Here is a 27,220-nt window from a genome sequence, read left to right on the forward strand (position 1 = left end):
TTTTTTTGTGTAGTGTTTCTACAGGCTGCCTAACAAAGGAAATCTACCACAGAGGAACTGTATTTTATCCACAGGATTAATCCAGGAAAATATGAAGAATAATTAACGTATTTTCCTAAATAAATGAACCCTAAATTCAGATAATAATCAAATTAAATTTACAGAACTAAACTGTCTCAAAGACAAACTTTTTAAACAGGAAACCATGAGAGCAAATACAACTTCAGAACAAGGTACGTCTCTCAGACATGCACAGTGTACTTATAATATTTACCCATACTGTTTTCAAAATGTATCCTGAAAGCTTTACTAGCTAAGGGGGAAAAAGCATTGCACTAGTGTGGATTTTTTGCAAACACTGTTTAATACACCCTTGAGTCAATTCCAATTCATAGCGACCCTACAGGACAGAGTGGAACTGCCCCCATAGAGTTTCCAAGGAGTGTCTGGTGGATTCAAACTGCCAGCCTTACGGTTAGCAGCCATAGTTCTTAACCACTACGCCACCAGGGTTTCCATAGCAAACAACAAATGCTCACGATTGTGTGCAAAAAACTTGTGATTCCATACAAAATTTTAATAATTATTTTTATAAAATAATTTTCAGAAATTTTGATGGAAAAAATCTGTTTGACACAGGAGCAAGACGTGCCTTCTACAGATCAATCTTCTTCTTTTTTTTTAAGTTTTCTAAGTTCCAGTGAAGGAATTTCTCAGGCTCAAAGCAATAATAAACTTACCTTGAACAAACTAAATTAATTATAAGCAATATATTTATTTTTGCTTGGAAATTCTTTAAAAAAAAAAATCATTGCTGTCTATTCCAACTCATAGGGACCCTACAGGACAGGGTAGAACTGCCCCATATGGTTTCCAAGGAGCAGCTGGTGGATTCGAACTACTGATCTTTTGGTTAACAGCCGTAGCTCTTACCACTGCGCCACCAGAGTTTCCATCTATAGGAGGCTAAATAATGGCCCTTCAAAGATATCAGGACCTAACAGGCCTTAAAGTGAGGGGTCTTGGCAAGTGTGATTAAGTTATGGTTCTTGCAATGGCGAGATCATCCTGGATTATGTAGGTGAGCCCTAACTCCAATCATAAGTGTCCTATAACAGAGAGGTAGAGGGATATTCAATACGGACAGAAGAGGAGAAAGCAAGGTGACCACAGAGGCAGAGACTGGCGTGATGAGGCCACAAGCCAAGGAATGCTACAAGCCACCAGAAGCTGAAGAGGCAAGTGAAGTTTCTCCTGTAGAGCCTCCAGAAGGAGTGGGGCCCTGCCAATATCTTGATTTCTACCCAGTGATACTTATCTCGTTCTCCTGGCCTCCAGAACTATGAGAGAATAAATTTATGTCCATTCCTCCCCCAAGTTTGTGGTAAGTTGTTACAGCAGCTACAGGAAAATATTATCTTGCAACTGCATTACTATGGAGTTCCTGGTCGGAGCAAACAGTTAAGCACTCTACTACTAGCTGAAAGGCTGGAGGTCTGAACCCACCAAGAGGTGCCTCAGATGATAGGCTTGGCGATCTGCATCTGAAAAGTCACCACCTTGAAAATCCTATGGAGTAGTTCTACTCTGCACACATAGGGTCGCCATGATTCGGAATTGACCCAGTGGAAACTAACAACATCCACAAAGCTCATTTGAGTTAGAGTTGTCTATTATTCCAACCCAAAGCATCCAATACTATGGTTTATTTTTGTTTTCTCAATACATGAGACATCCTAAGAGTGTGCAATATATTCTTGTGGTGGGAGGGAGGGAGGGAGGGAGGGAGGAAGGAAGGAAGGAAGGAAGGAAGGAACGAAGGAAGGAAGGGAGGGAGGGAGGGAGGGAGGAAGGGAGGGAGGGAGGGAGGGAGGGAGGGAGGGAGGGAGGGAGGGAGGAAGGAAACGACAAGAAAAGAATGAAAGGAGAAGAGACAGATAGAGGAAGGGAGGAATGGAGGGAGAAAAACGGAATGTTAGAAAATGTATAAACCTGCAAAGAGTAAACACTGCAGAAAGATAAAAGTTGTCTCTCAACAGATGTTAGCCCCTCATTAGTGTATCAGCTTTACTTTCCTGTATTTGAAGAGACAAGGAGAAGGGAATGTGCTCTGATTTGTTTACAGGGAAGTCTAAGATAGAATGAAGAGAAAACAAATTGGAATTAAATATCATCCACTCTGAATTTAGAGGAAAATACATACTGATGAGCACAGGCCTCCATTGTAGCACATACATAACGATATCTATTTTATTTGTATTCTGCCTTGATATCTAAATCAGAAACTAATTTTGCAAATAGAAAGCATAATTGGAAGAGTTGGATTCATGCAATGCCCAAAATGACCTACTCCAAGAAAGGGCTGCAATGATGCGTTTGATGAGGATGACAACGTAATCTAATCAACAACTTTCAATGGTGTTGATGAGCAAAAATGGACCTTTTACTAAAATGAAGAAAAAAGGAGAAAGCCATGACTGTATTTCTACTTAAGTATATAAAGGATTAAAATAAAAATAAATTCATAAGTGTAGAAAAAAGATACATTTTATACTACTTTATTATATTCATGTTCAAATCTAGAACCCCACCATGAGATAGAAGTCCCTGGATGGTACAAACAGGCAAGCATTCCGCTGCTAATCAGAAGGTTGGCCGTTCAAGTCCACCCAGAGATACCTCAAAACAAAGTCCTGGCAATCTAATTCTAAAAAATCAGCCATTGAAAACCCTATGGAGTAAAGTTCTAATGGGACACACATGCTCAATGGTGGGATCTGAGGACTGCCTGTCAAGCTCATTGTTCAGAAATTTCTCTTCTCTGTCCCATGCAACTGAAAATCAACCACATCCTTCCTGAGAGCTAGGGGACTATTACTGCCAATGCTGAAGGTAAAGAGTCTGAGAAAGAGTCATATAAAAATGGTTGTGGTTGATGAATAATTAGCTCCTTCTTGGAAACTGGTTTCCTTGACGGTTCCATCCCAAAAAAGAAGAGGACAGCAGAGCTTAGCTGGGGCTTTACACAATGCTAGACCAAGTCCCTCACGAGGTGGAGGCGAGATTTGAGGATGCAAGCATCCCATGTGAAAGCAGGCATAGGTGAATGCAGGCTGGGCATGAAGCGTGACAGGACAGTGGCTGCTGGTCACCTGCCAGGCTGCAGAATGAAGACGGCATGAGCGGAGAAGGAATGGAAAGGGAGGGACGGAAACAAAATATGACAATCCGATGGCCAAAGTTCAAATCCAGTTCTGCCAATTACTCACTGGGTACCCTGGGGCAAGACTGTGAACCTCAATGAGCTCATCTGTAAAATGGGGCTACAGATGCTACTTACAGTTGAGCCATCATGAAGAATGAATGGTCTATATCATGAAAAGCACTCAATGTACTTGATAAGCATGAGCTCTTTCTTACTATCATGATTTATTTTCAGCATTTTCTTACTTTTTAAAAACTATCATCATCATCACCATTTCACGAAGACTTTAAAAATGTTGGTGAGTAGGACTGGAGATGAGTCAATTCAAAAAAGGACAGCGCCCCCTAAAGGGAAAGATGGCATTTGCAGACACTGTCTGTAAAGCCTGTCTGATCCAGTCATCATGGAGTCCACTTTTTCCTTAAACACCAGCGCCTGGTCAGCTGCAGCAAGTCCATTCTGACCACACAAGTGCTACCGACCAAACCCGATGCTGTCAAGTCAATTTCCACTGATATCGACCCTACAGGACAGAGCAGAACTGCTCCATAAGGTTTACAAGGAGAGGCTGGTGGATTCGAGCTGCTGACCTTTTGCTTAGTAGCCGAGCTCTTAACCACCATGCCACTGGGGCTCCACACAAGTGCTAGTCAGCCCCCAAATACCATTTTCCAGCCCACCCCCACCTCCCAGGGTATGTATCAGTTTATATCACTTACATCAACCTTATCACACATCACTCTGTGGTTCAGATCCTCAAGCTCAAAGTATGGTCCAGGGACCCCCTATCATCTAAAGTACATGGTATGTTTTAGAGGGCAGACTCTTGTTCCTCACCACTAAGATGAGTGCCTGAAATAAAATCTCCTGGAAGAAGGCCCAGAAATCTACCTACCAGGGGATTCTGATACCCACTCAGGTTTCAGATGCACCTGCGACGTCTGTGTTTGGGCATTCGTTTTGTTTCCCCTATTTGGCCATAAGTTACAAAACCCACAACGCCTAGTTTGATTCCTTTCTCCATGATTTCATATACACATTAGATTTTCAGTAAATATGAATTAAATGAAGATTTGCTAACAAGTCTAAGCCACCTAGGATTCCACCCTGCTAGGCAGGAGAGGAGTCATCCCTGGGTGGTGGAAACGGGTTAAGTGCTTGACTATGAACCCACCAAAGGCACCTCAAAAGAAAGGCCTGGCCATCTGTGTCTGAAATGTTGCAGCCACGAAAACCCCATGAAGTACAGTTCTCTGCAACATGCAGGGTCGCCAGGAGTGGGCATCAATTCAACAACAGCTGATTTTTGTTTTGCTTTGTTTATAGGCAGGAGAGGAAGAAAGGTTTGGCGATCTACTTCCAAAAATCAGCCAATGAAAACCTTACAGGTCACAATGGACTGATCTACAACACAGACAGCGTTTCATTCTGTTGTGCACAGGGTCGCCAGGAGTCAGGGGCCAAGTTCAAGGGCAATTAACAACAGGCGGGAGAAGACAGACATGATCGCCTCAGCAGTAACAAGCCCTTGCTGCTGCTGCAAAATTGAACCCAGCATCCAAGACTCAAAGCAGCTCCAACATGAGTGCTGTCAGGAGCCTCCTAATGGTATGCAGTGGGCCAGACAGTTAAATTACTCTGCTTCAGGAAAGAGTGGCAGCAAAAGAGGAGAACACACACAAAGACCGAGCTGCCCGCTACGTGAATAGCCTGGCCGGGCAATCCCTCCAGGACCCAGGGAGAATACAGATCAGAGGGGAAATGAGAGGCCTGAGATGAGCAAGGGCCCCACTGGTGCTAACCATAGCCCATTTCCAACTCTCTCCTTCCTTTGCTCCCTCCTGCCTCTCTCCTTCCACAAACCCCAAGTGCTGCCAGCACAACTTGAGAGCTGTTAGGAAAAAAAGAACCAGCACTGTGCGAAGAGGCAGGGTCTTGTGCCCTGGCCCTGCAGCTGGGCCTGGCTACACTACATTACGCTCATTATTCCTGGCAGGCGCGCGTCAGGGCCAGAGTTCCTTCTGCAGCTGGCATTCGGTACGCTGAGTTACTCGCGAGAATCAGAGATGAAACACTGGACTTTGTTCTTGCTGATGATGGGAAAGAATTGGGGGAGGTCTGGGGAGTCTAAACAGAAGTTTCAAGGCTCAAAAATCTAACTTTTTTATTGTTGCTTTTTAACAAAATAGAACTCTGAACACAAATGTGACATGTGTCCTTGAGCATTAAAGAATGTAATTCCAGAACGTTTACAGTTAACGTTTAAATGAATAAACTTTATAGCATACAGTGTGAAAAATTTGACACTGGAGGGTTTCTGGCTTCAGATAGAATCCTGAAGCTGGAAAGTACCTCTAGAGGTGTTGGCCCGGGTCCCTGACTCCAGGATTACGCCTGAAATCTCATCAAGATTTCTAGTGATGCAGAGTTCATAAATTTTTTACAGCCCAGTGGAATGTGTTTTCCACCTTGAATGCAGAAGTTCGTCCCCGTGTTCGGCTGAAATCATGGCTGACTTCCCTTTGTCTCGCTAGCCACCCACTCGGACACCTGGGCGACCCTCACCATCTTTGGCGTGCTCTTCTGAATTCTTCCCCCCTTCCCCCGCCAACAGCCTCTTAGAAGAGAAATAAATGAACAGGACCTAAGGCAGTAAGCGAAAAATAGTCACTCCATGAATCTTGAACCCTATACTCCTTTTCAGCAAAAACGATGACTTTTATTCTCCCAGCAAATACTACAAAAAAAAAAAAAAAGGTGTGTGTGCGTGCGTGCGTGTGTGTGTGCGTAGACAGAGAGACAAACATACCAATGGTCATGAAGATGGCATAAATCCAGGTAATGTTTAATTCTGTTATACATAAGATCACTATGAACCTCAGTTGACTAGATAAAAAAAATATATGTATATGTTTGTATGTATTTTTTTTTCTTCCATATCTGGATTGGATTCCTCGGCCTTTTTGTCTGTAACTGCTTTTTTCACCCCTTCTCATTTTTTAAAGGTACTCTGTAGATTTTATCAAACTAGACTCTCCTCATATTTGTCCTTAGTAAATGTCATCTTACTCTTGAGGGACCATCTTCCCCAACAGAAAAAGAATTCAAAATGGCTTTAATAAATCTTCTTAGGAATTGATAACCAAATTTGATCTCATGTCACTTTCAAATTTAATGAGTATCCTTATCATTCCCTTATGGTGGCCACGAACAAAAAACAGTAACCACAATGGGACCAAAGGCCAGTTCTATATATCTGCTCTTGCCAGTTGAAGCTCAGCCACTGGTAACTACTCTTTGGAAGTTGTATGTTCTCTTAGCAAAATCAATCTTCCTTCTATTATGATTCTATGTACACAGTAGATTTTCAACGACTATTAATTAAATAATGTTTGCTACCAAGCCTAAGTCATTGAAGACTCCATCACTGGTAGACAGGAGAAAACAGGTCTGATCACCTCAGCTGCAACAAGCCATCATGGCTGCTGCAACGTTGGATTTTTTTTTTTTTTTTCAATTGTTTCTTAATATAACTCACTTGCCTAAATCCTTCTGATGGTTCGCCATCATAATAAGAACAAAATCCAAACTCCTTACAATGACCACAAGGCTCTCTATACCTGAGCCCCTGCCTGACCCCACCACGCTACATAAATTTTCTCATCATCCCAGGCACATCAACCTATTCCTTCTATTATGAAACACAACAAGCCTCTTTCCACCTGAAGGAATTAGCATGATTTGTTCAAGGCAGGTGGTTTGAATCCACCCAGAGGCACCTCAAAAGAAAGGCCCAGCAATCTACTTCCAAAAAATTAGCCATTGAAATCCCTAAGGAGCACAGTTCTACTCTGACACACATGGGGTCGCCAGTAGTTGGGATCAACTTGGCAGTAACTGGTTTGGTTTCCGTCTGGTTCGTTGCTTCTGTCTGAAAGATTCTTCCACAAGTTCTTCACAGACTGGCTTTCTCACCAGTCAGTGCTTATCAGACTGTATTTACCACAATTCCCTGCTCCAAACAGCAGTTAAACTCCATAAAGGTGCTGGCCAATCCTGCTCAGACTGTGCCCCCGTGCCTGGCAGACAGTGAGCACTCAATAAATGTAGAAAGAACGAGCATGTGTGAAGTTTTGTGCACACCACTTTCACCCATCACTTCTAGAAGCTCCAACTTGACCACAGTTATGCCCTGATAGCGAAACGGTTATGTGTTTGGCTGCTACCTGAAGGGCTGGCGGTTGGAACCCACCCAGCAGCTCTGCAGGAGAAAGACTTGGTGATCTGCTTCCATAAAGACTACACCCTAGAAAACCCTATGAGGCAGTTCTACTCTACATCCTTGGGGTCGCTATGAGTCAAAATCAACGCAGTGGCACCAACGACAGGGAGGGGTTGGAATATTCCGTCAAGAAAGACCAATCAGTCTCTGCTTACCTAATCTAGAAAGCAATAAAGACAGGAGTGTGTCCACAAGGTTATAAAGGAAATCCATATGGGCACATGTATTTTCTTGCCCCTTATTTCATTTCACTACTCAAAACAAATTTTGGATGACAAAGTATGCATAAGCCATATTTTCCTTGTTACCTTTCTTTGTAAGCCGATTACCACATTCACCAGCTCAACTGAAAAAGAATATCTTGTGGAACACAATCCAAAATCTTACCAAAATTATACATTTCATTTCTACTTTTGTTTTCATGTCAGCATTACAGTTTACATAATGAATACTGTTTTTTTATGAATTCAGAGGCAAGAATATTAGTATAAACTTTCCGAGCTGAAGCAAAGCAAAAATGCAAAATTGCCCCCAAAGGACTCAGCACAACTGTTGGAAAACGTGAGGTTTTTTTTGTTTTTTTTCCCTTCTTTAAAAGATGTTTTATTCACATGGAGACTACAAAAGAAGAAATTATCATTAAGGACAAAACTTTTCTTATGAAGCTCAAAGTCTCACAGAGCTACAGATATATGGATACCCATCCCTTTGCCATCAAGTCAATTCCAACTCATAGCCACCCTATAGGACACAGCAGAACTGCCCCATTGGGTTTCCAAGGAATGGCTGGTGGATTTGAACTGCTGACCTTTTGGTTAGCAGCCAAGCTCTTAACCACTATGCCACCACAGCTCTAGAAATATGGATAGAATACCATTTTATTGACATACTAAATCAATACTATTTTAGTATTGACATACTAAAATCTATGTCTTTATTGTGTGCCAAAAAATGATCAAAAGTGCTATATTATTAAGAAAGAAAAGCAGAATATGAATTCATACCACCATCATGTAATGAGCTTATTTTTTAAGACATTTTATATTTCTTTTTTTAAAAAGTTACCACGTTGATGGTAGCCAGGCACCATCTAGTTCTTCTGATCTCATGGCAAAGGAGGCAGTTGTTCATGGAGGTAACCAGACCCTCAGTCCATTTCCTCCTCCGATTCCTGACTCTCCTTTTTCCTCTGCTGTTCCAGGTGAATGGTGACCTATTGTTGTGCCTTGGATGCCTGCCCACTTGCTAGCTTTTAAGACCCCAGGCACTATGCTACAAACCAGGAGGTAGAACAGAAGTACTGAGAAACAATATTAGACCAATTAACTGTCTCCTTTGCCATGAGGCCAGAACAACTGGATGGTACTCAGCTACCATTACCGATCCTTTGGATCAAAGATTCTATAGCAGAATCTTGATCAAAAGAGGGAAGAATGTGGAACAGAATTCGTATTGTCAGTGGAATCCAGGATTTCTGGATCCATTAGAAATAGATGAACCCCTAGAAGCTACTGCCCAGAGATAATCTTCAAACTTTAAACCTTAAACAAAAACTACCCTCCAAAGTCTTTGTTGAACAAAAAAATAAATAATTTTGCTCAATAAGTAAAGTACGTCTGCCTTGAGTTGTGCTCTTTTTAAAGAATTTGTCTATGTGATATCAAACTGACAACAGTAACTCGAAAGGTTAGATGGGAAGCTTAGTGAGTTTAAGTCCATGGTGGTAGAACAAACAAGGATGGTGAGAATGTTTGCACAACTAGAAGACTGTAATCTACGTCACTGAGCTGTACGTGGGGAAAATTGTTGATATGGTGTGTGGCTGTGTATATTTTCACCAAAATAAAAAAAAAAAGAAAAGAAAAGTTACCATGGTGAAACAAGTGTCTTAAGACCACATGTCCTTTTGTCCGTCCTACCAGGAAAGTCTCTGCTGGCCAGGGGCCACTTACCTTGCAGCCACTGTGGGTCCGTGTCTTTATCAGTGGCATGGTGGTGCACAACTCGATGGCCTCTGGTTCGTGGAAGATGACTGCTGGGAGAGGCTCCTTTTTCAGGGTAAGGACATTCAGTTTCGACTTCAACATGGTCTGAAAGTGCTGAAAAACAGATGAATAAAACAAATATAGTTTAAATAGCTTAGAATTGTACATGCTATCATTGAATATAAGGAGCCCTTTTTTTTTTTTTTTTTTTAGTGGCATGCTGGTTAAGCACTCAGCTGCTAACTGAAAGGCTAGCGGTTTGAACCCACCCGTCGCTCCTTGGGAGAAAGATGTGGCAGTCTTCTTCTGTAGAGATTATAGCCGTGGAAACCCTATGGGGCAGCTCTATTCTATCCTGTAGGGTCACTATGAGTCAGAATCACCTTGAGGGCAACAGGATCATTGAATATCAAATCCAATAGCAAAATCTTCATGTTTTTTGTTGTTTTTCAATTGTGGTAAAATTCACATAGCATAAAATGAACCATTTTAAAGTTAAGGCTGACCTCTGCCACACCCTAAGTTCTGGCGGACAGCACCAGAAGTGGCCCTTCTCACACGACGTAGGACAACCACACTGCCTGGATTTCCTGAGATAACTCCACTTTAAAATATGTGTCTTGCTGGCTCATTGCAATTATTGTCCAACCAAATGTCGTACCCACTGGTTCAGTCACAAAACACACAGGCCAACTGGAGCTGCAGACTGGCACCCGTACCTCCCCCGTGATTTGACTTGGCTCCCCAGCTAAGGAAAAGAAACAAACAGAGGAAAAAAAAAAAAGAGAGAGCTTAAATTGGGAATATGAAGATAATAGAGTTCAACTGCCAACTTCAACACAGCGGGCCGTAAAAACCTCAGCTACTTCACTCTTCAGCTCCCTGGCTTCTCTAGCCAAGCAGGCACACGGAGGCATCTGTCAGTCGATTTATTCTATCCACAGTTGCCGAGTGCCAGACATTCAGCCGGACACTGTGGTAGGCACAGCTGGACCAAACATGAAAAGTTAGTGGCTGCTTGAAAGGGCTTCTCACAGCCAGTGGAGACTGTTAAGTCCAATGACAACTGCAAGTCTACGTGAGAAGTTCTCTGGAAGCACCCAAGAGAGGAGGCTAAGACAATATTTGAAAGTGAATTACAGAAAAATGATTCCTTTTAAAAAAAAAAAAACAAAAACTTTTCCCTTTTGTGTTTTTATCCTTTTTCTGCCCATTGTGAAAAGGAGTCCTGGTGGCCTAGTGGTTAAAGGGATCGATTGCTAACTAAAAGGTCGGCAGTTCGAAACCACCGGCAGCTCTCTGGGAGAAAGATGTGGCAGTCTGCTTCCGGACAGATTTACAGCCTTGGAAACCCTACCTTCGCTGTGAGTGGGAATGGACTTGACGGCGTAGGTAAAAAGGGGAAGGCAGAGAGGGAAATAAAAGACGGGTTATCCGATGAATCACTGAATCTGCTGTAATACATCTTTTTATGGCAAATTAACATTTTATGTGACTCAGTTGTTCTTGCATGTCTTCAGTGGTAGGAGTGCAAGAGTTGGGGTCATTTCTGAAATGAGCACTTTGCCATCCCCTTCCTTTGGGAAACATGCCCCTTATAATGTGCTTCCCTGTGGGATGTGGTTATCGGTCAGTTTCCCATCCTCTACTACTGGGAAACAACATATGATACAGAATGACCATCAGAATACGTCATGCCTCATGTCCCTGGCCAAAGGCTCTGATTCACAGGAAATTCAAGAATGGCCAAATAGATCCTTCTGGAAAATTGAGATATAGGGCTGGTAGGCTGGCATAATACAAGTTCAGAGCTGCCGCTGAACTTCCGGCCCATCAAGGCGAGTCTGAGAACGAGACCACACAGAGACGATCAAAGCTAAGCAATGCAGAGACACAGACTCGACACTGTGAAGCCCTGGGTCCAGCTGTGACAAACGCAGATCCACCTACGGACCTACGGAGAATGTCAACCAATAAATTCCTTTCCTAATGCCTGGGCAAGTTGGAGTTAAGTGTCTGACACTTGAAACCAAAAGGGCCCTAGGAATACAAATGACTTTTGTAAGGAAAGATCTTCTATGAAAACAAAATGGAGCCACTAGCAAAAAACTTTAAATGACTTTATAAATTTTAAACTGCAGAAAGGCATGATAACACTATTTTTAAAAATAATAATGAATCTTGCACTTTATTATGGGAAGAGCCAGAGCCCTAATGATCAAATACCAAATAACCATCTAAAGCGGAGAATATAATGCCCAGGTTCTCCTGGTCTAAGATAAAGCCGCTACGAGCTACTGCCAAAATGGGATGAATTCCAAGTTTTAAGAGATAGTCAGAGTGGACATGGAATAATACCCAGTTCTGTCCTGTAGGGTCGCTATGAGCTGGAATCGACTCAAGGGCAACTGGGTTTTTTGGTTTGTTTTGTTGTACAACAAGTGCTCCTGTCTAGGTTACAAAGACCCAGGCACTATCACAGCTTATGACCTTGTACTTCCTGGGCCTCAGCTCTAAAATCATATGTTAAAATCATATGTTAAAACAAAACTCTAAAATCATATGTTAAAACAAAAAAATCAAACAGGCTGTCATCCAGTCAGTTTTGACTCATGGCAACCCCATGAGTTACAGAGCAGAGCTGCTCCATCAGACGTTCTTGGCTGTAATCTTTACGAGGCAGACCACCAGGCCTTTGTTCTGTGGCACCACTGGGTGGGTTCGAACTGCCAACCTTTAGGCTAGGAGACGAGCACAAACCACTATGCCATGTTAAATACGTCATCGCTTGATCTTTGCACAAACAAAAAGGCACAATAAAGACAATACAGCTTAAAAATAACGAAATAGCAGTATCAAAAGGCAACAAAAAAGGGATTTAAGAGAGGAACTTGGAAAAGCTGCCGCTCCCAAACGAAAGATGCATGGAGTTCCATAAAGAAAATGTGTTATTCATTCTTAAACGAGCCAAGTGAATAGTGTTGTAGAAAATTAGGGCACTGTCCCGGACAAATTCAACAAAGCTTGGCTTTCTGTGTTGGGCGCTTTATGTGCGATCCCAAAATAGAGCCGCTAAATCAAGCCCCATTATGCGGGTGGGGTAGTCTCCATGCCCTGTATAATTTTACAGTCGGCACTTCCTACTCCTATTCAGACATTAATCTCTCCCAGTTTAGCAGCCGGGGATTTACATATTTTAACAATTCAAATCGAGTGTATCTCACTTTTGTATACATTCTGTATCCAAAACACAAAGCATCTTTGGAAGACCAGCCTGTTTTGTCTCTTTTATAAGAGAGCTGGACCGTAACCTCACTCAAATTAAGATTTTAATCCTTGGTCCATCCTTACATTTTGAAAGCTGACTATAATGGTTAGTTTTAACTCGCAAATTATGGATTCGGCCATGCCGTAATCAAGTTTCAAAGATATTCCAAATGTTTGTCTTGAGAAAACCACAAGGAAGAAGTAGGGGAATCAGGTTAATGGAAAACTTCAGTACCCCAAAGAAATGTTAATTTGTACAAGTGTGCAAAAATAGTGAGGCTTTGACATTCTGTTCATAACAACATTTCATTTTTTTTACTTTGGGCATATGTAAGCCTTAATGAGAATCACTTCCCGGTTTCCTTGAATTTTATACCACTTGTTTGGCATAAGGCCCCAAAAATGAGAAAACAAACAACTGTAACACTCTTTTGTAACTTTTAATCAAATCCTTTGCTAATCATTTTGTCTTCGGCTGGGTTCTTTAGAGGAGCAAAACCAGTGAAGCATATATATATAAATAGAGAGAGAGATTTATTAAAAGGAAATGGCTCACACAGTTGTGGAGGCTGGCAAGTGCCAAATACACGGGTCAGGTGTCAGGCTGGAGGCCTCTCCTGACTCACGTGGTTGCAGGGGTTGATGAACCCAAAATCAGCATGTCAGATGGCAGGCTGCTGGCTTTCATCCCAAGAACCAGAGGTCAGACAATGACGAGTCAGATGCAGGATCAAAATAGCGAGCTTTACCAGAACATCCATAGACATTGGATGCAGGCCACACCCCCAGGAAAATGCCTCTTTCAACTAACTGGCTGCTCATAGCAGATCACAAAATGGAGGATGATTACAAACAACTGATGATTACCAAACACCTAAGAATCATGGCCTAGCCAAGTTGACACATAACCTTAGCCATCCCACATTTACAATGTATATTCTTAGATTTCTGCTTTTAAATATTTATTCTAACATTTTCACAAAAAAAAATCAACATAGCAATAAAATATTTTTCTGTTAAAAAACAACAAATATCCTGAGACCAGAAGAACTAGATGGTGCCCGGCCACAACCGATGACTTCCCTGACAGGGAGCATAACAGAGAACCCCTGAGGGAACAGGAGAACAGTGGGATGCAGACCCCAAATTCTCATAAAAAGACCAGACTTAATGGTCTGACTGAGACTAGAGGAATCCCGGCAGTCATGGTCCCCAAACCTTCTGTTGGCCCAGGACAGGCACCATTCCCGAAGCCAACCCCTCAGACATGGCTTGGACTGGACAATGGGCTGGAGAGAGATGCTGATGAGGAGTGAGCTACTCGCATCAGGTGGACACTTGAGACTATGTTGGCATCTCCTGTCTGGAGGGGAGATGGGAGGGTAGAAGGGGTTAGAAACTGGCAAAACGGTCAAGAAAGGAGAGACTGGAAGGAGGGAGCAGGCTGACTCATTAGGGGGAGAATAAGTGGGAGTATATAGTAAGGTGTACATAAGTTTACATGTGAAAGTCTGACTTGATTTGTAAACTTTCACTTAAAGCACAATAAAAATTATTTAAAAAAAAAAAACAACAAATACTTTAGCCTATGGTTAAGAGTAATTGTATTACTGAGTAAAAGCAAATTCTACTTAATTAAACTCAGCTTTCATTTAAACTTTTTTTTAAGGCAAAGGTGTGTGTTTGTTTATCCTATTTTTAAAATGAAACAGGATTGCATAATATCCCCAAATCTGGCAGGCACACACAAAGTTTAACCGTTTGATTTCCAGGATTTTTTTTTTTCTTGCGTAGTTCATATCAATCAAGAAAAGACAAGGCCACACCAAGTATCTTCTTACCGAACATCATCCTAGTAACTGTCCTATTCCAAACAGTTCCAGCTTAACTTTAAAGGCCTGTATCAAGACACTGAAATGTTTAAAAGGCTGCCTATTTTTATTAAAGTGATCTCTATTATTAAGCTTTCTGAAAATATTCATGTTCACACACCCTTATTTATCCATTCAGTTTCCATTATGAACATGTTTCTTTTGAACACATCACAGATTCTCTCAAGAGGTTATGTGGGAGAAGAGAAGCCCAGAAATAATTCCTTACTCACAGAGTGTGCAAAAAACCCCCAGGGCATAAAAAAGGCTCACTGGAGCTATACATAAATACCTATATCCCCGAGTGAGGCTTTCTTAATACATAGAATAATATATATATTCAGTTATTTTTGTTACTGATATGAAATAAACACACACACGTATGTATAAACATCCAGACATACATACACATACAAAAAAATTATCCTGTATTTCCATTTTAAGCAGTTGCTATCATCTTCTAAACTATTTATCTACACATAAAAAATTTATTGTTAAACAGGAGTTGCATGCTAGCAGCCCAAAGGTCTATCTGGCCTACGGATATTTTTTGTTGCACAGATTGCTTTTTTGATTAAAATATGAAGCAGCATTCAAAAACTAAGATCACCCAGATCATTAAACCTTTACCTCCACTTCTCTTGAAAAATCAGAATATCTGGCAAAAACGACTTGGATTCCTCATTTAGCAATTAGTTTTGTAGTCAACAATTAGCCTTGCCTGGTTGTTGTAATCATCCCTAGGTACCTGGGGCTTTGGCTCTGCAGTTCACCTTGGTCCACCCTCACCTCACTGCCAGCTTTCTCTTCTAGACTGAACACTAACGGCCGTTTTTACGGTCGTTTTATGCCTTACCAACCTCCCTCCTATACAGCACTTGCTTGACCCTTATAGACATTTGAATCTGTAAGCCCTGATTCAAAATGACACGCGCTAGGAACACAGAACAAAAATTTTACACAGCCATGAAAACACCCGTGAAAAAATTCAAGTACAGCTGAATTAAATCATACCTCTATTTATGAAAAATCAGGGAAGGGTCCCTCTTGTTCTCCCTCAATCCTTGGTCAGGCCCTGTGTCCTTCAGTCTTGGAGGTGAGGCTCTCATAGTGATCCTGACTCTCCCTCTCCCAGCAGTTAACCAGTTGCCATCAAGTCGATTCTGACTCATGGCGACCCCCCGGGTATCTGAGTAGAACTGGGCTTCACAGAGTTTTCTTTGGCTGACTTATAGGAAGCAGATCACCAGGCCTTTCTTCTGAGGTGCCTCTGGGTAGATTCGAACCTCCAACCTTTCATTTAGTAGTCCAATGTGTTAACTATTTGCACCACCAAAGGACATTATCCCCAGCCTCCTTCAAAAATAATCATGAAAACATGAACCCTGTGACTCTCTATAAGAGGTTTTAGAGAATTAAAAATAGAAGCAAGACTACAGAAGACCCAGCCCAACCCCGTCATTTCACTGATGGAAAAACAGAAGTCCAGGGAAGTGATGCAACTTGTCCAAGGTCCCCCGAACTACAGGCTTCAAAAGGCCAGATTCGGGTCCCCAGACATCTGATGCTACCTTCAGTTCTGCAGCCAGCACACCATCCCAGGTCACTTCTATACCAACTGGAGCTGACAGGTAGCTGCAATATCATCTTTTACAACTGCCTAATGGAGCTGACTGTGTAATAAATATTACACGGCACATAATGAAATAGAGGGCCTTGGAATCAGAAAACCGAGGTTCAATCCTGAGTCTATTTGACTTTGGCCAAGTTGTGTATGCCCTTGGAGTCTCAGTTACCTCATCTGTCATGGACTACATTGTGTCCCCCCAAAACATCTGTCAACTTAGCTAGGCCAGGATTCCCAGTACTGTGTGATTGTCCACATTTTGTCACCTGATGTGATTTTCCTACGTGTTGTAAATCCTGCCTCTATGATGTTAATGAGGACAGATTAAAGGCAGTTATGGTAATGAAGCGGAACTCAATCTATAAGATTAGGTTGTGTTTTAAACCATTCTCTTTTGAGATATAAAAGAGAGAAGCAAGTGTGGGGGCAGGGGGTGGGGAACCTCATATCACCAAGGAAGCAGTGCCAGGAGCAGAGCACATCCTTTGGACCTGAGGTTCCTGCACTAAGAAGCTCCTAGTCCAGGGGAAGACTGATGACAAGGACCTTTCTCCAGAGCTAACAGAGAAAGCCCTCCCCTGGAGCCGACATTCTGAATTTGGACTTTCAGCCTACTAGAATGTGAAAAGAATAAACTTCTGTTTGTTGAAGCCATACACTTGTGGTATTTCTGTTACAGCAGCACTAGATAACTAAGACATCATCATAAGACAAAAAAAATAATACCCTTCCCGGAAAACTGATACGAGTGTGCGTGTGAGACAGAAAAAGGGACAGAGAGAAATCCATAATTCTCATCAAGTGCCAGGGACTTTACAAGGATTGTTATCGTTGTTAGTTGCTGTCGAGTCCAATTCCAACTCATGGCGACCCCATGTGTTACAGAGGAGAACTGCTCCATAGGGTTCACCTCATTTAAACACTTCAAAAATACCATGAAAAGAAGCAGAGCAGATTCAGACGCAGGCATTCTGTCATCAGGGCCTGGATCCTCTAACATTCTGCAACATTGCCCTCCTTAATGTACACTGAATACCTAGAAGGGTAACAGGCACATTGGGCGTGCACACAAAAATATCTCTATTCTTTTCTCTCCATGTTTTCTGCCATTTAAATACAGACAACAATCTAAAGATGGCTAAAAATACACATACATAAGCGTTGTTGTTAGTTGTTGTTGAGTCAATTTCCACTCATGGCGACACCATGTGCGCAGAGTAGAACTTCTTCATAGGGTTTTCAAGGCCATGACCTTTCGGGAACAGATTGCCAGCTGTCTAGAAGTAGAACATTTAACCATGAACGCCACTAGGGTCTCCACAAAAGTGTTAACAGTGGCTATTTCCAGATTGTTGAATTATATGCAATTCATTTTCTTTCTTCTATGTTAATTTTAAAATAGGTGATTTTTAATTAAACAATGATTGAGGCATGGGTAAGTAGACACCTATGCATTTTGTTCTTTGATGCATGTGTATACACGAGGGTTCCAAGAAACACAAGGCAGCCTTTGAAAACCTGACACATAGCAACAGCCCAGTGAGAAACAGCCACAGGTGTTTATCGTCCTCCAAATTAACAAGTGTGGGTGCAGAGCAGAGAATAAAGACAAACAAGTGGAGTAAACACACTATGAAAGAAGTCAGACAAAATGATGTAAGATTTGAAGACCAACCAAATGTCATGAGACTAAGATTCCAAGAATCGTCTCTCATACTAAGTCCCCAATTATAGCCTCAAGATCACCTTCAAGTTCCAACCTAAAATGCTTCCCTTTAGGGTCTCAGGGGAGTTCCCTGGTGTGGTAAACATGTTCAGCTGTTAAACCAGTCTACCCAGAGGTGCCTCAGAAAAAAGACCTGACTATCTACTTCTGAAAAATCAGCCACTGATAACATTATGGCGCACAGTTCTACCCTGACATACATGGGGTCTCCATGAGTTGGAGTTGACGTGATGGCAACTGGTTTTATGGTGAGCATCCTGCTTATCAGGAAACCCTGATGGCGTAGTGGTTAAGCACTATGGCTGCTAACCAAGAGGTCAGTAGTTCAAATCTGCCAGGTGCTCCTTGGAAACTCTGTGGGACAGTTCTACTCTGTCCTGTAGGGTTGCTATGGGTCAGAATCAACTTGATGGCAGCGGGTTTGGTTTTGGTTTGGACCCTGCTCATCAAGACACAGCACATATATGTGATAAACAAACACATTTATGTCCATATACCTTTGTTTTCTTTTTCATTTCATTTTTGCTATCATCAAAATTCCTCTACAGGACTAGGTATGGTTGATGTAGAACTGAACATCATCTTGGCAGGCTGGAAGAAAACTAAAAATAATTTTGTCCCCAGGCTTTAAGTGGTCAGGAAGGTGACATGCCAGAGCTTTGGCACATAGGGGCTTTCATCAGGGCTCAGTAGAAAGGGTTACACTGCCAAGTCATCTCCAGAGGACAGAGAATTTTTCTATTATACATGCTGTCTTCAGGAGAGAAGAAAAAGTTATAAAAAGAATCAGAAGTTGACCATGTCTAGGGAGATGCAACTCCAATATTTTGTTGATGTTCCTCTCAATTATCGCTATACCTATAAAAGGATTTTCTAAAACACTCGTCTCCCACCCCAAGCAAAACTGACCTCCCTCACTGCTTTACGTGGGAATTGTACATTGTACAATAATCACCATTTTCACAGCACTTATATAAAACCCAAATTCCCACCAGCAGATGACTGGATAAACTAAATGCGGTCCATACATACAATGGAATACTACTCAGCCAGTAAGAGAAATGAGGTCTTGATACATGCAACAATACGGATGGAGCTGGAAGACATGCTGAGTGAAGTCAGTCAATCACACAAGGACAAATATTGTATGACCTTACTTATATAAAAAGACAAGAAAAGGCAAATGTATAGAGACCCAAGCTTATTAGCAGTTACTACAGGCGGGAGGGAGGAGGAAGGGGAAGGGGGTTAATAGTGCTGGAAAAAATCATGTTGATTAAGGGTAGGGTTGCACAGCCGATTCCTGTAAGTGCTGTCAGTAAGCTGTTTACCCGTAAAAAGTTGAAAAGGCAAAAGTTGTGTAATAGATGACAAAAAAAAAAAAATAGCTGCTGAGGCTGCTTATGTACAACCAAAAACCTCATGGGATAGTTTGGAGGTTTAGGGTCATGGTTTCATGGGACATCCCAGTTCATTGGCCTAATAACATGTTAGTGCTTCCATTCTACCTCCTTGTTCAATACGTAGTTCCTGGGATCTTAAAAGCTGGCAAGTGGCATGGAAACTGGTCTCTATTTGCCTTGAGCAACAAAGGAAGAAGGAGAGTCAGAAATAGGACGAGGATATGGAATGTGTGTCTGATTGCCTCCATGAACAAATGCCTTCTTTGCCATGAGACCAGAAGAACTTGATCTTTGATCAAAACGTTCAGTAACGGTAGCCAGGCACCATTCAGTTCTTCTGGTCTCATGGCAAAGATCAAGCCTGATGTAAGGGAGGAAAATGAAGAACAGAATTTCAAATTCTCATGGACTCCAGACCTTCTGGAGCCATGGAGGCTGGAAGAACCCCTGAAATGACTGCCCTGAGATTATCTTTAAACCTTAAACCAAAAATATTCCCTGAAGTCTTCTTAAAACCAAACCAGAGTGCAGCTTAAACTAGTTAAAAATGTCTGCCTTGAACATTATGCTCTTTTAAGAACTATCGACATAAAAAAGGTAGGATCAAATAACAATTTGAATTGTGTCCCCCCAAAGTATGTGTCAACTTGACTGGGCTATGACTCGCAATATTGTGTGATTTTCCACCATTTTGTCATCTGATGTGATTTTCCTGTGTGTTGTAAATCCCACTGCTATGATGTTAATGAGGTGGGATTAGTGGCAGTTGCGTAAATGAGTCAGAACTCAATCTACAGGATTAGGTTGTGTCTTAAGCCAATCTCTTTTGAGATATACAAGAGAGACAAAGAAGGCAGCTCCCTTCTAGTTCAACCCTTAGAAGACTGATAGCTTTCACTTCCTGTTTCTTATAACCCTCCATCTAGGAATCCAGGCGCCATGATGTAGGGAAGCTCAAACAGCTCCAAGGAGAGGTGTATGTGGAGAGAAAAACAAGGCAATCCCAGCTCAGCTCCCAGCTGGCAACCAACACCACCTTGCCAGTCATCAGTCATGTGAATGAACCATCGTGAAGCGGATCCTTCAGTCCCAATTGAGCTACTCCGTCTGACCCCACAGGGCTCTGTCCAAATTGCAAATTCATGAGCCAAATGAAAGACTACTGTTGTTTTAAACAGCTATACTTTGGAACGATTTGTTACACAGCAATAAATAACCAAAACAGGATGCTTGTAGACACTAATTAAATCTTCCCAATCTCTCCCCAAGTCCATCAGAAATCCACACACCACAGTCTTCAGCAACCTTTATTCATTGCTTTGACTGTGATGTATGGTAAGAAACTCATGCCAACATTGGGTAAACAAGGAGCTCTCCAGTGACCAATTCACTAATCAGGGTCATATTTTGGTTGTCAAAAATAAGTATTTCTTTATTTTAAGTAAAGGCTGATCTTGTTTATGAGTCAATTAGCCAGTTAATAAAAACAAGCACAAGTCTCTGTGAGCAATGACGTTCTTGTATTTCTAAGAAGCAGAAAGACACTTAATACTTTCAAAAATGGCAGCCATACCTGTAAGAGTAAGCCACAACAGCATCAAGTGGAAAATATTTTAAAAATTCAAGTGGTGGACAAACTGCCTGACCCCCCCATCCTGCAGTACAACCTAAGGAGTGCCCAGGGAGAGGAGTAAACAAATGATTCTAATACACCCCCAGGAGGGGCCGTGGTAGTTCTGAGGCAGAATTCTCACCTTCCATGCGGGAGCCCTGGGTTCTATCCCAGGCCAGTGTACTTCAAGTGTCGCCACCACCCACCTGTCAATGGAGGTTAACAGGTTGCTGTGATGCTGAACAAGTTTCAGCAGTGTTTCCAGACTGAGATGGACTAGGAAGAAAGGCCTGGTGCTCTACTTCCGAAAATCAGCCAATGAAACCCTATGGATCACAGTGGTCTGATCCGCAACCAATCACGGGGATGGTGCAGGACCCGGAAGTGTTTCATTCCATTGTGCTTGGGGTCACTATAAGTTGGGGGCCGACTAGACGCCACAGCAGCTAATAATATACCTTAATCCTTTCTGAGGACCACTATCTTAAGACAACTCATATTTTGATCTAAAACAAGTGAGACCCTATCTTAACATTCCTTCCACTCACCACATTCAGTCGAATGTTGACCTAAACATAGGCCACTTACCACTATGGTTCAGAGTTATTAGAAATCATACTTTGACAGTATTCATGGCAATAACCTTTAGTATTATTCCTGTGTGTTACAAACGACACACACTTCAATCATCCTCTCTCCAAGGAAAAAGATCCAAATGGACTTTGCTCTATTTGCAGCCAAGAAGTTAGGTTTGTGGATGCCAGGGGCAGTTTCTCCTATACAATCTCTTACTAGTGCCAACTAGGCTTGCAGGAGGTGGGCAGATTCTGTGATTGCTGAAGGTGGATTTTCCTCTCCCTGTGCCTGTCACTGGCCATCATTAGCCTCAAGTTCAACCCAAGCTCCTTATACTTCTTCTAAAAAATAACATCTATCAGAGCTACAAATCCAAAACAGGTGCATCTTTAGCACGTAAATTCAGAACAACTTTATATTTCCTTAGTCGCATTCAACATGCTCATAAAATCCGGATTTATGTAGTTTAGTCCAAAGCCCCTCCGCCCTTCTCTTTTTAAAGAGGATTAGCAAATTAAATTATAAACAAGAAGAATAAAGAAACTTGACTCCCCACCCGTGAATGGTCTTGGTAAACAAACCGCAAGTCCACATCCAAGAGGACAGTAATTGATTCCATTTGGCTCAGAGCTCCCCTCCCTCAGCTCACAGTCAGTCTATGCCCTGGGGGCATATGATTTTCAATGCCTGGATTCAGCTCTTGTCCTTAAACACAGCCTGCACTATATGTTGTTTCTATTAGGTAACTAGGAGCCCTGGTAGCACAATCGTTAAGCGCAAGGCTGTGGACAAAAAGGTTGGTGGTTTGAACCCACCCGGCGGCTCCATGTGCAAAAGACCTAAAGATCTGTTCTGTTATCCTGAAGATAACAGCACAGAAAACTAGGGGGCACTTCTACTCTGTCACATGGGGTCACTATGAGTCAGAATCAACTCCATGGCACCCAACAACATTAGGTAACTAGAATCCCAAATTCAACAGCCTACATTCTGACAAGTTTCAAAAACTCAAGTTGACACCGATAGTGGTTTATAATACTTAGTAACAGACGGCCTTTTCCTACAACATGAGTTTGTATGCTAGTCATGGCTGACTTCAGAAATTCTTGATGAATGTCCACATCTACTAGGCCTTTTTGTGCTATTAATGTTTTATTCAACGTTACCATGAAATAAAGGTCCCTGGGTGACCGAAATGATTTGCACGTGACTACTAACTTAAAGGTTGGAGGTTTCAACCCACCAAGCAGCACTGCGGAAGAAAGTCCTGGCAGTCTGCTTCCATAAAGATTACAGAAAAAAAAAAAAAACCCTTTAGAGCAATTCTATTTCTGTAACACTTGAGGTCGCCATGAGATGGAAAGGACTCAATGGCAACAGGTTTGAGAGTTTTTTTGTTTTGTTTTTTGGTACCATGAGAAAGAGAACGACATTGTGTAAGCCCTAAGGACCCAAGTACTTCATTTATATGACAGACATTTCCATGGACTTTCTCCTTAATCATGCAATTAACAACAGGAAGCAAAATAATATACCTTGGGCCAGGGAGAATCCATCAGTAGGTCAGGAATGGATTTAAGAAGTCCTACTTCTGCCACAACAGCCAGGATTGCCTGGATTTGAATCCTGGGTCCACCTCTTACCAGCTGCATGACCTTGGAGAGTTCACTTAACCTCCCAAAGTCACAGACTGCTGATCTGCAGATGGGGCAATTATAGTACCCACAATTCATAGCGCTGCATAAGTAAAGTGGTAGCTCAGTGGTAGAATTCTCACCTTCCATGTGGGAGACCGGAGTTCAGTTCCCAGCTAATGTACCTCACACGTAGCCACCACCTCTTTGTCAGTGGAGGCTTGTGCGCTGCTATGATGCTGAACGGTTTCACTGGAGTTTCCAGACTAAGATGGACTAGAAAGAAAGGCCTGGCTACCTACTTCTGAAACTTAGCCAATGAAAGCCCTAGGGGTCACAACAGTCTGATCAGCAATCACGGGGATGGCACAGAGCTAGGCAGTGTTTCATCCTGTTGTGCTTGGAGATGCAGATGTGGGTCGACTTGATGACAACTAACAACAACAGAGTACCTCACACAAGTTCTGACACAGGGCAAGAGCTGCATACATTAGCCATAATTGTAATAACAATCATCACCCTGTGTTATGGACTGAATCATGTCCTCCAAAAGATATGCTGAAGTCCTGAACCCTGATACCTGTGATGTGACCTTGCTTGGAAACAGGGTCTTTGCAGATGTAATCAAGGTAAGATAAGGTCACACTGGAGTAGGATGGGCCCTAATCCAATATGGCTGGTGTCCTTATTAGAAGAGGAAAAGGGACACACGGGGAAGATGGAAAGTATCAGGTGGGGATGAGGCAGATTGAGTGATGCTGCCACAAGCCAGGGAAGGCCTAGGGCTATCAGAAGGTGAAGAGACAAGGAATGATCCTTCCCTAGAGTCTTCAGAGAGAGCACCGCCCTGCTGACACCCTGAATTTAGATTTCCAGCCTCCAGAACCATGAAATGGAAAATCTCTATTGCTTTCAACCACCCAGTTTGTGGTACTTTGTTATGGCACCCTTAGGAAACTAATGCCAAACCAACCAACCCACTGTAGCCACCTCGATTCCACTCAAGGCAATCCTACAGGACACAGGAGAACTGCTGTGATCTTCACGGAAGCAGACTGCCACATCTTTCTCACACAGAGTGATTGGTGGGTTCAACCCACTGACCTTTTGGTTAGCAGTCAAGCGTTTTAACCACTGTAGCACCACGGCTCCTGGAAACTAATACACTGTATAATTTATGATACTCATCACTGAGATTGTTATTGCTTCTTTCTTTTTTCTCTCTCCTTCTCTTCCTCTCCCCCTCTACTTCTTTGTACACCTAAAAAGCCAAACCAAACCCACTGCCCTCGAGTCGATTCCAACTCATAGTGACCCTACAGGACAGAGCAGAACTTCCCCACAGGGTTTCCAAGAAGTGGCTGGTAGATTTGAACTGCCAACATTTTGGTTAGCAGCCATAGTACACCGTAAAGCCCAAATCCAAATCCAGATCCTCTCTTAAAAAGTTAAGGTCCCTGGGTGGCATAAATGGTTTGTTCTCCTCTACTAACCCTTGTGGTGCAGTGATTAAGTATTCGGCTGCTGACCAAAAGGTCAGCAGTTCGAATCACCAAAGCCTCCTTGGAAACCCTATGGGGCAGTTCTACTCTATCCTATGGTCACTATGAGTCAGAAACAACTCGACAGCAATGGGTTTTGTTGGGGTTTTTTTTGGTACTAACCTAAAGGTTGGCATTTCAAACCCACCCACGGTACCATGGAAGAAAGGTATGGTGATCCACTTCTATAAAGATTACGGCCAAGAAAACCCTATGGAGCTGTTCTACTTGCAACACATGGGCTCGCCATGAGTCCGAATCAACTCAACGGCCACAAGCTTTTCTCTTAAAAGGTCAGATGGGAAAACTCTGTCCAAAGATGTTGCGTGTGATCCATCTAACCTTTGGCTCATTCACAGACTCACCCCTCTGGTTTACAAGGGTTTGGAAAGAGAAGGCGAAAATTTCACTCCCTTCTCGATCCCAAGACCGTGAAAAACCTATGCCATCCATGAGCTCAGTTCTCCTTCTCCTTGGCCTGTGCTCTGCGCCCCACCCTGATTCGCACTAGGAGGGTTTCCCACGAGCCACAAGCCAAGGCAAGAAGAAGGGAACTGGCCAAGGAACGGTCAGCCCTTGCAAAAGTGTGGGCTGGACATCCTCACGGCCCCTTTCAGCTCCACAGGGCCTCAGAAAATGGAATTATGGCCATCCTCTCCCATTCTCTTCTAGAAAAAACACTTCTGGGCTCCTCTGGCTGCAGATCTCATGCCTCATTAGGAAAATGCTTCAAATGCAAAGCTATAAAGCCAAATTGTCATGGAATAATGAGCAAGAAACACCAAGGGGGACAAACTCTCCAAAAGGAACTTTTAAGTAGAAGACACCCTTAAATTTTTAAACCTTTGTAAACAGATGATAGCATCCCTTTTATTAAAAACTGAACCAGTCTTACTACTAACCTACTGAGAATGATTTTTCCCTTTAATTAAACATTATAATAATCCTTAATCATGCAAGATTCTCAGCTTTGCTTTTTATTTCTTTATTTATTTATTTTAACTCTCCGAAAAGCAAAGGTCGCTAGATACAAAGTAAATGCCAGATTTTATCTGGCTGCATGAGAACAGTCGGCTGAAATATTTTTCAGAACTGATTTAAGCAAAGGCAGCTGCATGTAAGTCATTTGTTTGTCCTGGATTTAGCACCGAATCGAGGAGCACAAAGCGACGGAGGCCCTGGACTCTTGGCTGCAAGGACCTTTACCAGAAGACCCAGAAACAGTCTGGTCTACCCAGGCTACCAGCACTCAGCTTGTCCCTCTTCTCAGCTGACCCACTCTGAGGACCTGCCCTCCAGCCAGCTGAAGATCAAATCTGCCCCAAACCCCTGACCCAGGTCAAAGGGGCTGGCTACATTTCCTGCAGTGCTAAAAAATGCCAATAATTACAACCACATGCACTTGGTATACATGTTCAAAATCTGACGTCTCCTCTGTCTTTTTAATCTCTGCTGTATCAGTCTTCACAGAAAGCTCAAATGACCTAATTTCTCCTACAGTGCCATAAAATGATGACTGATGTTTATGATGACACCCCTTAAGCAATGCATGGAATAGAGACGGCTGTTGACTTATCAAAGATTAAATCATGCTCAACATAATTTCAAGCATCGTAAATACTGTAGTTCATTGGAAATTGGCAATCCATGCAAAGTACATCATCTGTGCACTGGTAGAAGGCACTGGATGAATAATTAGTGTCTGGTGAGGATGTGCTAATGTTAGGTTTGCCATGTGACAGAATGAAGCTTTGGGGAAAAAAGAATCTCAAAAATGAGACTGTACTTAGCTTGTGAGTGGCCATCTAAGATACATCTATTAAAGACAACCAAAGACACAAGGAAAATATTAGCCCAGAGGACTAATGGGCCACATGAACCACAGCCTCCACCAGCCTGAGCCCAGAAGAACTAGATGGTGCCTGGCTACCATCACCAACTGCTTTGACAGGAATCACAATAAAGGGTCCCAGGCAGAGCAGGAGAAAAGTATAGAACAAAATTCAAATTCACAAAAAAAGACCAGATTTACCAGTCTGACAAACTGGAGGGACCCCCGAGACTATGGCCCCTGAACACCCTGTTAACTCAGAACTGAAGCCACTCCTGAAGTCCACCTTTCAGCCAAAGATTAGCCAGGACTACAAAACAAACAATAACATAGGTAAGGAACATGCTTCTTAGTTCAGTCAAGTATACAGGACCAAATACGCAATACGTGCCCGAAGCAAAGACGAGAAGGTAGGAGGGGACAGGAAACTGCATGAATGGACACAGGAACACAGGGTGAAAAAAGAAAGGAGAGTGCTGACACATTGCAAGGATTTCTACTAACGTCACAAAACAAATTCCGTATAAATTTTTTTTAGTGAAAAACTCATTTGTGCTGTAAACTTTCACCTAAAACACAAAATTTTTTTTTAAAAAAGACGATTTAAGAAAAATGTGACTGCACCTAAAAAAAGATTTCAGACCTTTAGCACGATGGTTC

General features: G+C 42.4%; 1 protein-coding gene across 1 annotated transcript in view; it reads right to left on the minus strand.

The window, feature by feature from the left end:
- The window catches only part of PID1 (phosphotyrosine interaction domain containing 1), a 261,404-nt gene that overhangs the window by 136,083 nt on the left and 98,101 nt on the right, over window positions 1–27,220 (minus strand). Inside the window, exon 2 of the mRNA XM_049888380.1 lies at window positions 9,440–9,586. Within this exon, the coding sequence (XP_049744337.1) occupies window positions 9,440–9,586 (147 nt within the window). The remainder of the gene's footprint in view (window positions 1–9,439; window positions 9,587–27,220) is intronic.

The sequence above is a fragment of the Elephas maximus genome, chromosome 6 (genome assembly GCF_024166365.1).
Source record: "Elephas maximus indicus isolate mEleMax1 chromosome 6, mEleMax1 primary haplotype, whole genome shotgun sequence".
NCBI lineage: Eukaryota > Metazoa > Chordata > Mammalia > Proboscidea > Elephantidae > Elephas > Elephas maximus.